This window comes from Meleagris gallopavo, chromosome 20 (assembly GCF_905368555.1).
Source record: "Meleagris gallopavo chromosome 20, MGAL_WU_HG_1.1, whole genome shotgun sequence".
In the NCBI taxonomy this organism is placed as follows: Eukaryota; Metazoa; Chordata; class Aves; order Galliformes; family Phasianidae; genus Meleagris; species Meleagris gallopavo.
The window spans coordinates 85,154-98,647 of NC_139423.1; the positions used below are offsets into that span (position 1 = coordinate 85,154).

The window sequence follows — 13,494 nt, forward strand, 5'->3', positions numbered from 1 at the left end:
TTATTAAGTTACTTCTAACCGCTTGTGCTACAATTGCATGTGAATATGCTGTAAATATTGAAATTTTGCTCTTTTTTGTGTTTGTTTTTTTTTTTAAGAAAAAATTAACAAGTGACACATATTCTGAATCTAGAGCTTCTCTCATGTAAATCGATAGAGAACTGACGCAGTTCTCCATTTTCTGAAAATCCTTGAATCCATAGGATGCCTCAAACAAAGCTTCAGTCAATGTTCACTGAAAATCTCCCTGTGACTTCTGTGTCATTACAGTTTAAAGAAATTAAAGAGATGCAAACCTTATTACACAGTAGTCAGTTATGAAAAGAATAGGTAGATTACAATTATTCTGTTAGCAAACTATCTACTGCATCCAACATATTTTTAAACAGTGGGGTCATCTTTGTGCAGCTTTGTGCACCTCAGTGAACCAAACGAATGTAAAGACCTCTCCAGGAAGGTTTGGTAACATTTCACTGTCAATGAACTGAAGTGAAATCAACTGAAGTGTTCACAGGATCTACTCTGCAGAGACTGACAATTCCAGAAAGAAGTGAAGTAAAATTGTCATTTGTACCTGGAGTGCTCCTCATTCTTTTTAACTAAGATTCTTCATGGATGATTCTCAGCAATTTCTCCAGGAAATGAACCAAACAAGCAGCCAGGTAGCCATCATGAGGCTTTCTCTGTGTTTCTTTAGCTGTTTAATGCATTTGTTTATTAGAAACAGAAGTGCTACTCCTAAATCAAGCAGTCCTTTCTGCAAGTGCGTCATCATATCTTTTGCTTCTTCAGATGAAGTTCACTGACCAAAGAGTATCTGAAGAATCTCCCCTGGCTCTCAGCATTTTGAGGCCCAGATGAGGGAAATGTCAAGAAGATTTGTATTTTGGAAACATGCATTCTTTTCTCATGGCTGCTGTAAATATTCTCTCCTTATCTTGCAAGCCCATCAGATGAAGAAAAATTATAGACTTTCTACTGCCTGGAATTTAAAGTAGGGTGTCTGGAAATTAGTTGAGAGTCTCAAAGCAGAGCCGAGAGCAGACAACATCTTGCACAGCCAAACCATGCAAGAACGGGTGGTCTCAAAAAACAACTAGATATAACATTCACTGTTGTTCTGTTTTGAATATGCATAAATACTACTTTTCTTTGCTTTTTGGTAAACTTGTGTTCAAAAAATATCTTACAGGTGAAGTTCACAGCCCTAGGGCACCCTGGTTGTTTATTTCAGCTCTTGGCACATTACGTAGCTCAGGCAAGTACCACTGTACACATGTGAAAGGTGCTTTCTGAAAAGGGTCTAGTCCAGGTGGAAGGAAATGGATTTTCCCTGGGGAGCTGAAAAGCATTTTTTTGGTGCAAGAATTATTTTTTTTTAGAAAACATTTGTTTGGATTGTCTTCCCGGTTTTGTCATTAGAGTATGTAACATTTTCATCCAGTAACAAATTGTTCTGTTTTGGTGACACACCGTGACATTGTTCTTGGACTACTTGCCTGCCTCTGGCTTCTGAAAGCCCTGGTGTTCAGAAGACCAAATGGCATATCACACAGATTGCTTTGACTATTTTTTCTTTCACTAGATAAATAATGATTAAATCATCATGCTGATACTGAACTGCACACAATATTCTTTCTCTACTGCTATCGTCTAGTTGGGCATTACTTAAACAGCCCAAATCTAATAGGATCACAGAATCACAGAATCACAGAATGGCCAGGGTTGGAAGGGACCACAAGGATCGTGAATCTCCAATCCCTCTGCCACATGCAGGGCCACCAACCTTCCCATTTAATGCTAGACCAGGCTGCCCAGGGCCACATCCAATCTGGCCTTGAACACCTCCAGGGACGGGGCATCCACAGCCTCTCTGGGCAGCTGTTCCAGCACCTTACCAATGTCTGTAAAGAACTTCCCCCTGACATCCAACCTCAATCTCCCGTCCCTCAACTGAAAACAATTTCCCCTCGTCCTGCACTTATCTACCCTTTCAAAGAGTTGATTCCCCTCCCCTCTGTAGGCTCCCTTTAGGTATTGAAAGGCTGCAATGAGGTCACCCTGCAGCCTTCTCTTATCCAGGCTGAACAAGCCCAGCTCCCTCAGCCTGTCTTCATAGGGGAGGTGCTCCAGTCCCCTGATCATCTTTGTGGCTCTTCTCTGGACCCTCTCCAAAAGTTCTCTCTCTTTCCTGTACTGGGGGCTCCAGACCTGGTTGCAGCACTGCAGATGGGGCCTCACAAGAGCAGAGTAGAGGGACAATCACCTCCCTGTCTCTGCTAGCCACCCCTCTTCTGATGGAGCCCAGGATCCCATTTGCTTTCAGAGCTGCAAGAGCACACTGCTGGCTCATGTTCAGTATTTTAGCCATCAGGACCCCACGTCCTTCTCTGCAGCGCTGCTCTCAAGGACCGCTCCTTCCAGTCTGTATGGATGCCTGGGATTCCTCCGGCCCAAGTGCAAAACTTTGCACTTTGCCATCAGGTTCACCCAGGCCCACCTTTCAAGTCTGTTTCAGGTCCCTCTGAAAATGGCATCCCTTCCTTCCACCGCACCAACTCCTCAACTGCACCACTCAGCTTGGTGTCATCAGCAAACTTGCTGAGGGTGCATTCAATTCCATTGTCAGTGTCATGGATGAAGATGTTAAGGAGCACCGGACCCAAGACAGACCCCTGGGGGATGCCGCTCGTTACCGGTCTCCAACTGGACACAGAGCCATTGATGACCACCCTCTGTCTGCAGCCTTTCAACCAATTTCTTATCCATCAGATGGTCCATGCATCAAATCCACACCCCTCCAATTTGGAGATAAGGATGTGGTGGGGGACCATGTCAAGGGCCTTGCTCAAGTCCAGGTAAATGACACTGGTCACCTTCCCTGTGTCCACCACTCCATCATAGAAAGCCACCAGATTGATTAAGCATGACCTTCCCCTGGTGAAGCTGTGCTGGCTGTCTCGAATCACACACCCATTCCCCATGTGATCAAGCATGTCATCCAGGATGATCTGTTCCATGATCTTCTCAGGCACAGAGGTGAGACTCACTGGCCTGTAGTTCCCGGGGTCCTCCTTGCTCCCTTTCTTGTCAATGGGAGTGATGTGACCCTTCCTCCAGTCATCCGGGACCTCACCTGACAGCCACGACTTCTCAAATATGATGGAGAGTGGGTCGGCAACCACCTCAGCCAGCTCCTTCAGAACCCTGGGATGCATTCCATCCGGCCCATAGACTTGTACACATTCAGTCTCATGGGACTGTCTCAGACTCGCTTTGTCCTCACAGTGGTTGGGATTTACCACTCCAGTCCCCACCTAGAGGTTTAGGGATGCAGGGCTCAGGGACGTGAGAAGAACTGGAATCCTGGCTGCCAGTGAAGTCCGGGACAAAGAACTCATTCCGTACCTCAGCCTTCTCTTTGTCTGTTGAAGCAAGTTCTCCTTTTACATTTACCAAAGGAGGAACACACACTTTGACCGTCTCTTCTGGCCAATATACCAATGATGCAAAGCAATTTTGCATTTAGCTCTTCTGTTTTACCCATTCCTCTCTTAAACAGTATTTATCAAGTATAGCTCTCTGAAGGCCTCTGTAGTAGTAGAGCATTGTATGAATAAGATGAATCAGAAAGACAGAAATTTAAAAAGAAAAAGTTAAAATTATGAGTCCTCTCAGGATAACAGTAACCAAGATTTCTGCCACAAATGCCCACCGCATCCTAGGCACAGCAGTCACTTCATATGAAATCATTATTAAAATCTGTTGGTCACTGGGAATTATTACTTTTTTTAATCTAGCTTTTTTTTATAGCACTTTTATCTTAGCTTTTTTTTTTTTTCTCTCCTCTCTACTAGCAACTATATATCTATATCTCAAATCTCACCCTTTGAAGATAATTGCTAGGTCTCTTTCCTTTCTCCATATCAGTTTTCTGATGCATCTCAGGTACCAGGGTTATTGATTGTTGATCAATAGCCAGCTGAATGTGAGCCAGCAGCATGCTCAGATGGCCAAGAAAGCCAGTGTCATGGAATCATTGAATCACAGAATGGCATGAGTTGAAAAGGACCATAATGATCATCTAGTTTCAACCTTCCTGCTATGTGAAGGATTGCCAACCAATTTCTTCACAGAAAGGGTGAATAGCCATTTGAAAAGCTTGATCTTGAAGATCTTTTCTGATCTACATGTTTCTGCAGCTGCAGTACTGTCCACATCTTATAAATGCAACTCTGCAGGGAGCAGCTGACAGGAGAATTGATTTTTCAGGCACTCCAAAGAATCTGCAGTCATCAAACTGCATAAATCTGAAGTCAAGCCTGTACTACACTACATTAATAAAAGAGAGATTGTTTTTGTAGTGCTTTTAGTTGTATTCTCTTTGAGCAGATAAGATCAAAGCGGTTATTCTAGATTGTATTCTTCAGAAATCTAGTTTTTCAGAATTTAAAGGCCTTCTTGATCTCTCCCTAATCATAACTGTAACAGGAAGATCCAAGCTTCCAGGTTTGAAAATATCTAATATGAAAGAAAGAAATATTCATTTGTATGAGATGTTTTATATGGAGAAAACTCTTATGGATAAAAACAAGCATTCATGCTCCATTTCATTTTGTAAAACTGTTCCCTGCCCAGGCAAAAACAACAACAGAGTTAGTGGAGACAGGCAAGAAAAACTAGAATGAACGATTGTAAGTTTTCCAGAAAGCTGAGGAATAGAAATATATTTATGGCATGTTTGCTGTATTAGAGGAAGAAGTGGCCTTTGAGTTGCTGAAATGCAGCGCAGAATGAAGTGGAGAAGAGACAACAATAGCTAAATATTGCTGTTTATTCATTTCACTTCTATTCAAATTATTACTGAAGTATTCAATCAAGTAAGCTTGATTATCTTCAAAAATACTGTAAAAATAAACAGCCCACAAAGTTGTCATCAATCGAATTCCTAAATTAATCCAGCAGAAAGAGAAACATAAATACATGAGAACAATTAGCTGACCTTGGCATGAAATGACTGTAGAAGGTTTGGAAAGACTGTAAAAGTTTTGAAGCTTAGCACACATTTTCTACAGTGAGGGAATTAAATGTGGTTACCCCCCCCCAGCACTTAAGAATCTGTATGTATTTTTAAAAAGGATTTTAAGAAGCTTGAATAGATTTGTATGGCAAATCATACAAAGAAAACAACTGATGAAATCTCTTCCTCCCAGGGAAGGGAGGTCTTTTCCTCCCTCCTTACCTAACTTGCTTCCTCGCTCCTCTCCTCACTTCTTAAATTTGTTAGTTGATGGAAACTTGCTCTCTAAAAGACCACAAGACTAGCTGGTTTTCTCCATGTAAGACTTTTTTTACTCACAGGCCAAAGGATCTCTGCTGGAAAAAACAACTACTGGATGGAACAAATACAAACAGGAATGTCTAAAAATGCTACAGGAATCAACTGTAGGTACTGGTAAGTATACAAACAGCAAAATAAAGATGTGTTAAGCAGCATAGCTGAAAATGCAAATATTTGTATAATGTTATTTGATTCACAGAAGTGTGTGACTCTTAAATTCTAAATGTAAACAGCCAGTTTTGTAACTAGACCTACAAAAATGCAGTCATGAAGTAAATGGCTGCCTTTGTCCTCAACTACTTTATATTGAAACAAGCCATAGAACAGCTGGTCCTGAGCTACTGCTGTGATACATCACAGACTACAGACTACTAGCTGAGAGGTCCTTTGGATGAAGGAGACCTGTGTTCACAACCTTTTTCAGCCCGAAGGAAAACAAGCAGTTGTTTCTGGAAATTGTACTAAGCATAAGATAATGAGTATTCAAAGGAAAAGTAGATGACTCCCATTCCTCCTTTAGAAATTGAGACATGGTGGACAAAAACACAAAACAAAGGAGGCAAGGCAGCTGGGGTCTCGTCACTTTTCAAAGAACTGCTTGTGCATTTTTAATGCAGCCCAGAACACAGCTGGCCTTCCAGGCTGCAAGCGCGCACTGCTGGCTCATGTCCAGCTTCTGGTCTACCAGGACCCCCAAGTCCTTCTCCACAGGGCTGCTCTCAAGGAGTAGTATAAATACCTGGGATTGCCCTGACCCAATTGCAGCATCCAGCACTTGGCCGTATTGAACCTCATTAGGTTTTCATGGGCCCACTTCTCCAGCCTGTCCAGGTCCCTCTGGATGGCTTCCCTTCCTTCCCTTCTACGTATCGACTGCACCGCTCAGCTCGGTGTCCCCCACAAACTTGCTGAGGGTGCACTCGATGCCATCGTCTGTCACTGATGAAGACGTTGAAGAACACCGGTCCCAAGACCGACCCCGAGGGACACCGCTTGTGACCGGCCTGCACCCTGACACAGAACCATTGATCACAACCCTTTGGCTGCGTCCAGCCAGTCAATTCCTAATCCATCCAACAGTCCATCTTTCAAATCCACGCCTCTCCAATTTACACAGAAGGATGTGGTGAGGGACCATGTCAAAAGCCTTGCAGAAGTCCGGGTAGATGACATTCACTGCCCTTCCCCCATCCACCGAAGCCGTCACTTCATCATAGAAAGCCACCAGATTGGTCAGGCACGACCTGCCCTTGGTGCAGCCATGCTGGCTCTCTCAAATCATTTCTTTGCCTCATATGTGCCTTAACAAAGCTTCCAGGAGGATCTGCTCCATGATCTTCCCAGGCACAGAGGTGAGGCTCACTGGCCTGTAGTTCCCCAGGTCTTCCTTTCTACCTTTCTTAAAAATTGGAGTAATATTTCTCTTTTTCCAGTCACCAGGGACTTCACCAGACAGCCATGATTTTTCAAATATGATGGAGAGCGGCTCGGCAACCACATCAGCCTTCTCTTTCAGAACCCTGGGATGGATATCATCTGGCCCCATGGACTTCAGTTCAGTTTCATGAAGAGGACTCGGACTTGTTCCACCGATACAGTGGGACAGAAACCACTCCCCACACTCTCACCTAGAGACTCATGGTCGTGGTAGACACGGGAAGCCTGATCACCCGTGAAGACTGAGGCAACGCACGCATTGAGTACCTCAGCTTTTTCTATGTCTGAGGAAGTCAGCTCCCTGTTACCTTTCATCAGAGGGGAAGACTCTCCTTGGCCTGTCTCCTCCTGCCCATGTACCTGTAGAGCCCCTTCTTGTTATCTTTCACATCTCCTGCCAAGTTCAGCTCCATCTGCGCCTTGGCTTTCCTAATCCTATCTCTACACACATGGAGAACAGTCCTGTATTCCTCCCAGGATACACAACCCTGCTTCCACTTTCTGTACATTTCCCTCTTTTCTCTCAGTTTAAGCTGCAGGTCCTTGCACAGCCATGACAGTCGCCCGCCTTCCCTGCTCGACTTCTTCTGCTGGAGGATGGAGAGCCATTGCGCTCTCAGAAGGGTGCCCTTAAAGAGCTGCCATCTCAGCTCTGTGCCCATGCTCTTAAGAACAGTTTCCCAGGGGATCCCACTCAGCAGTTCCTTGAGCAGCCGGAATTTTGCTCTCCTGAAGCACAGGGTCCTAACTCTGCTTTTTGGCAGGCCCGCATTCCTCAAAATCACAAACTCCACCAAGGCATGGTCACTACAGCCCAGGCTGCCTCCAGTCTTAACCTCTCTGATGCTCTCCTCTGCATTAGTGAGCACCAGGTCCAGTAAGGCTTCATCTCGGGTTAGTCCATCTATTACCTGGACCAGGAGGTTATCCTTAACAGACTCCAGGAATCTCTTGGATTGTCTGTCACTCACTGTGTCGCTCTCTCAGCAGATATCTGGGGTGACTGAAATCCCCCAATAGGACAAGAGCCCATGAGCGCGACACCTCCTGCAGCTGAAGCAAGAAGGCCTTGTTAGCAGGCTCTTCCTTATCAGATGGCCTGTAGCAGACCCCAACCACTAGATGCCCTTTACCGGACTGATCCTTGATTTTTACCCACAAGCTCTCGACCTGATCGTGGCTGTTTGTCAGATACAGCTCTTAGCAAAATGCAAAAACAGAGTGTGTTATGGTGGGAAGTGGCAATTGCAAACAATCCAAATGACCCAGGAAGCCAAAAAGCAGTGACACATAGCGAGATGTCAGAAGACAGTGGTTTGTAAAAGAACATACTCAGAGCTCCAGTTTTCAAGGAATAATGTAAAAACTATTTTTCTCCTGTCAGCCTACACAATCCACACTTGTCATAACTACGCGAATTCTGTACCTCTGATGACATATGAGGGAAAGGAATAATAAGAATACATCTATAAATGTTAACAACTGTGTGGGTCGTAAGGCAAATGGAACTCAAAGGTATAGCAAAATCATTAACAATTGTCCATGTGTTTTAGCAAAAGCACCCTGAAAATATTCCGGGTTATATATATATATATATATATATATATAATATTATCCTTGTTTCTTCTTCCCACCAAGATCATCAAAGAATTGCTGATCATTATGGAAACAAAGCAGGATATATCTTCTGCCTTGGATGGACAGAGAGTACCCTTTTTATGCCAGAGCATAAGTGATCGTATGTTGTTTCCATATGATAAGATTGATATTTACTCCACACTGAATGAATTCACATGCTTGCAGGTTACTTAAAATGGTACACGATGTTTTTCATGATCATCCATTGTTTGAAACATTTTTTGTAAAACATCTATTTGCTTCTCCCCCCAGGAATACATTGTAATGGGACTTTTGATCAGTTTGTTTGCTGGCCGTACTCAACCCCAGGAAAAGTATCTGTTCCTTGTCCTTCGTATTTGCCATGGTTGGAAAATGGTAATGTAAAAGTTGTAATTTTTCTTAGAGTTTATGCTGGCAATCCAGACACGTGACAAATACTTTTGGTCTATTTTGTGACCAGTGACTTCTTTTCAACTCTTTTCTGACTTGACAAACAGAATTACAATCAATGTTTAGTTATTTACTTTTTTTCTGCCCTTCTTTACCACTGATGGAGTTTTGTGCTTCACCTCTGGGCTGTCAAAGCAAAATTTCCAAGAATGCTTAATTGTACAGTCAGGCCTTGATTTGGAGTTCAGCTTCTGAGATGCCTACTGATCCAAGAGACTAAGCACTGGAATGGAATAGACAATCTAATGGGTCTGAGCAGTCTGCCCTCCAGTGCAAGGTGCTCCACCAACAGCAAGTGGTGCATAGAACAAAAGGGTTTTCCAAGCTGTGCTGTGCTGGACAGAGTGGAGCAGGAAGGCCCTCCTGGAAGGGAAAAATATTAACATCTGCAGGAGCAAAACGATCTGAAAGCAAATAGCGTTCCTTTTCTCCAAAAGAAATTAAAAAGCATTCTTACCAGTACAGTCTAGTGATTCTGAATCCGGCTTAGTTTTTTTTAGCTACATATGGTTTTTGTAGTCATATTTGTATTACCTCTTAGAAGAACCAATTGTGCTTGATTTTTTTGGTTGGGAATCTACCATGGGCTGCTTATCCTAGCTTTCTCCAGTCCACCCCACAAAAGATTTAATCAAAAATGTCATCATCTGTCTTTTTTGGGACTGTTGAGCTCCAAAACAGAGAAGACCAACCTTTATCTATTCTCTCAAATACCTGCTTCTTCCAACCACTTGTAACAAATTCAGCTGTTCAAAATAAACATGGTAGCATCTTACTTCCCTCCCTGTAATAGAGACTCCTTTTTTTTTTTTTTTTTTTTTTTTTTCCCCCCATTGGAAAACTAGAGTACTCTAGAACTAAGATTTTGGGTCACATTTCATAGGAACTGCTTATTTTTTTTCAGTGTCTAGATTAAGTATCTGCTCCAGTTATGGTCCACATAAATTTTAGCCCCTTTTCCTGGCTCTAGAATCCCAAGGCCCATCCTCACAGTCAGGCTCCTGCATGGTCTTTCTGAAGATTAGAGTATACGAAGTGTTGCCAAAATTCTCCCTAATGCTAATACAGAAGAGCTCACAAAGCATTATTTTGTCTCTCCCACTTTGTATCTGGCATTGGTCAGTTTACTGCCTCTAGAGCTAGCCTAGCAATGAAGTGGGACTACACTACAACAGAGCAATTTCTGAAAGAAAGCTTAGGAAGGTGGTTCTCTAAATAACATAAACACTATGATTCCTCCTGACCTGATCTGACATGAACTTCTGGGATCCCTTAGCTTTTTGTTCTAGACAGGAACTTTTTCTTCCTCTGATATGTTTTTACTTTTTAAAGAGATATTTGTCATATTGTATAAATCATGTCCTTAAAGAGTCTCCATCTCTGTACGGTATGCCAGAATACTCGTAAACGTGGAGATTGTTTCCTGCTTGGGGAATCTGTTAAAACTCCACTACATGTTGGAGCATAAAATGTGCACTGAACTTGGACAGGCAATCCTCACACAAAGCTCCTGTGCCATCACAGCAAACTGAGCTCCAAAAACAGTTCCTCTCAGTTCCAGTCATTCAAAGTAAAATTAGATATTCTGGTGGTTGCTGCTGTATGGACAACTGTTAAGAGATCCCCGCTTAGCCTTCTCTTCTCCAGACTGAACAGTCCCAGGTCTCTCAGTCTTTCCTCATAAGGGAGATGCTCCAGGCCCTGACCATCTTTCCCTGTCTGCCTTGAGCTGAGGAATCCAGAACTGGACACGGCACTCCAGATGTGACCTCACCAGAGCAGAGCAGAGGGGAGAACCTCTCTCACCCTACTGGCCACACTCTTTGTAATGCACTATACATCACTGGCCTTCTTGGCCTCAAGGGCACGCTGTTGGCTCATGGTCACTCTGATGGTTACCAGAATCTCTAGGTCCTTCTCTGCAGAGCACCTTTCCAGCAGGTCAGCAACTGTCCTGTACTGATGCATGTGATTATTCCTCCTCAGGTGTAGGACACTTCACATGTCCTCTTCACTTTTTGAATCTCATAAGGTTCCTTTCTGCCCAACACTCTAGTTTGTCCAGGTCCCACTAAATGGCAGGACAGCCTTCCAGTGTATCAGCCACTCCTCCCAGCTTTGTATCATCAGAACATGCTGACGGTGGATGCCGTCCTTTCACGTAGGTCACTGATGAAGATAATGAGGGAAGACTTGACCCAGCACTGTCCTGTAGGGAACACCACTAGCTAAAAGCCTCCAACTAGACTCTGATTCATTGATCACAACTCTCTGAGCTCTACCATTCAGCCAGATCTCAGTCCACCTCACCATCCACTCACCTATCCTACGCCTTGTTTCACAACAAGAATGTTGCGGGAGATGGTGTCAAACACCTTGCTCAAGACAAGATACGCAAAATGCACTGCTCCCTCCCCATTGGTCAAGCATGATTACCCCTTGGTGAATCCACGTTAACTACTCCTGATAACTTTCTTCTCTTCTAATTTCTTGGAGATGGCACCAAGAACAAGTATCTCCATCACCTCTCCAGGGACAGAATTGAAGCTAACTGGCATCTTGTTTCCCAGATCCTTCTTCTTGTCCTTTTTGAAGACTGAGGTGACACTGGCTATCCTCCCTACTTTCTTCTGCACAAATGTGAAAAACATATTGTCAAAGACAAAATAAAAGGTGTGGGGTTTTGTTTTGTTTTTGTTTTTGTTTTTTGTTTTTTTGGTCTGCATTTGAGCGAGGGTTTATTGCTATGGTGTAAGGGAGAAATCCTTAGAATGTTCATCAAAAATGAAATCTTTATCTTTACCTTTAAGACTAAACCTCTATTTACTTTCAGGAAGTGCAGGAAATGTATACAGAGTCTGCTTAGACGAAGGAACTTGGCAAATGAAGGAAAACTCCACAGACATTTGGCGTGACAGTTCAGAATGTTCTGAGAAAAATAATCTCCAAAAAAATGTAAGCATGATGTTTTATACCATGGTTTAATACTTTAATCTTCATAATCCCTTCTTGAATAACTGATAAAATACTTCTGTTGAATACCTGCAAAAGATGTTCAGATTTCATTTGGATTACCAAATTGAAAGCTGCTAAGAAGAAGCAGAGGAAGAAAGATTAAGGAAGGAGATTCTTGCTTTAGATTAGACAAATTGTTTTCTGTTTAGAGTCCAGCATTCACATGTGCTGAATCCCTCCTAATAAAATTGAAATAAAAAGCCTGCAACTTGTCTAGCAAATAGCTTACAGGACTGGAAATCGGCCAAAGCCAGACTCCCAACCCCCGTGACCTCCTGAGCCTTTTAGCACAGCAGTTCAAGTTGGAAACCAGGGATCCTGATGCCTTGCCACTTTGCCCAGCTGTGCAATGCCTGGCAATGAATGCAACAGTTTTAGATAACAGTAAAGCATGTGACAACGGGTTTCAGCTTCTTGTAAGTTCTTTTGCCACACTGTTCAGCTTTGCTGATCTCAAAATGAAGTCTGTTTGGTGAGCAGTATTACTACTGAACACTTTGTTAATTTAGCTTTTGTTACTTTGGTAAATGCTATTAATGTTTATTACTTTATTGATTTTATTTTTATTAGTAATTTATTGATCATGTATTATTTATTAAGCAAGATTATTTCAGGATTACCAAGACCTTAATAAACTCTTTATACAGTGAATATATGGTTATCCAACCTCACAGTTTAGTCAAGTGTGATAAACTTGGAGTACTTCGTTTTTCTGCAGGCCGTTGACTATCCTGGATTGTAAACTTGTGGGTGGAAGACTACCACTTTAATTCATCAGGTGTGACAACAAGAGAACAAGAGGTTTCTCTGAAAGCTTTAGCCAGCTTTCCAAACAAGCCTAAATGTGTGTTTATACCATGTAATTATATTTAGTCAAAAGCCACAAGCTGTTAGGATTAACCCAGAGTTTGTATCCACCCACATCTGATGAATCAACTTCATTTCATTTGCTTCAGATTTGAATAAATGTCACAGCCAATATAATTCATCCTATTGGAATGTTTTCATGGAGCTGAGTGACTAATGAACATCCGTTGGGAATCTCCTGCTGTGCCTCTGGGCATCCTCTCCAAGGGTTCCACCAGCAGGCACAGCTCACTCTGCTATCCAGATAGTGCTTATTAGCATAGACTGATTTAAAGACAACTAACTGGCAGGAGGAGAGTGTGATAATCTGTGGCTGTATGAGTAAATAGTTCACACAGTTAACAGCAAAGGTGTTGCCAGACAAACCCCAGCCCAAATAAAACTCCTTAACACCTGTGTAGTATTAAGAAGCAGGCAGTCTATTTCAATCACTCTATAGATACAGTTGACTCTGAAAATTGTACTCGCAAGACCAGTGTGTGTCTTGTCTCCCCAGATCACACAAACAGTGATTGCATTTCAGTGTATGGGTGGAGCTCACTCTGCAGTTATTAAGCATTAGGATCCATTTCATGTACGTAATTGTTTTAATGATTAATAGTCATTAAGACTCAAAATTGGATTTGTGCAAGAGAAATCTGGAAATGGGATCTTGAATGCCTTCAAATCTGAGAAGAAACTTAGTCTGTTCTCGAGGGTCTCTCCCACAAGGTTTTCATGAGGAAATGCAGGGAACAGACATCAGAAATTTGCCCTGGCTATGC

General features: G+C 42.7%; 2 protein-coding genes across 2 annotated transcripts in view; one reads left to right on the forward strand and one right to left on the reverse strand.

Moving 5' to 3' along the window:
- Positions 1 to 13,494, reverse strand: part of GSG1L2 (GSG1 like 2) — a 51,962-nt gene that overhangs the window by 22,759 nt on the left and 15,709 nt on the right. The window lies entirely within an intron of this gene.
- The window catches only part of GLP2R (glucagon like peptide 2 receptor), a 33,973-nt gene that overhangs the window by 1,323 nt on the left and 19,156 nt on the right, over positions 1 to 13,494 (forward strand). The window contains exons 2-4 of the mRNA XM_010721176.4: positions 5,362 to 5,455; positions 8,669 to 8,773; positions 11,682 to 11,803. Coding sequence (XP_010719478.3) covers positions 5,362 to 5,455; positions 8,669 to 8,773; positions 11,682 to 11,803 — 321 coding nt within the window. The remainder of the gene's footprint in view (positions 1 to 5,361; positions 5,456 to 8,668; positions 8,774 to 11,681; positions 11,804 to 13,494) is intronic.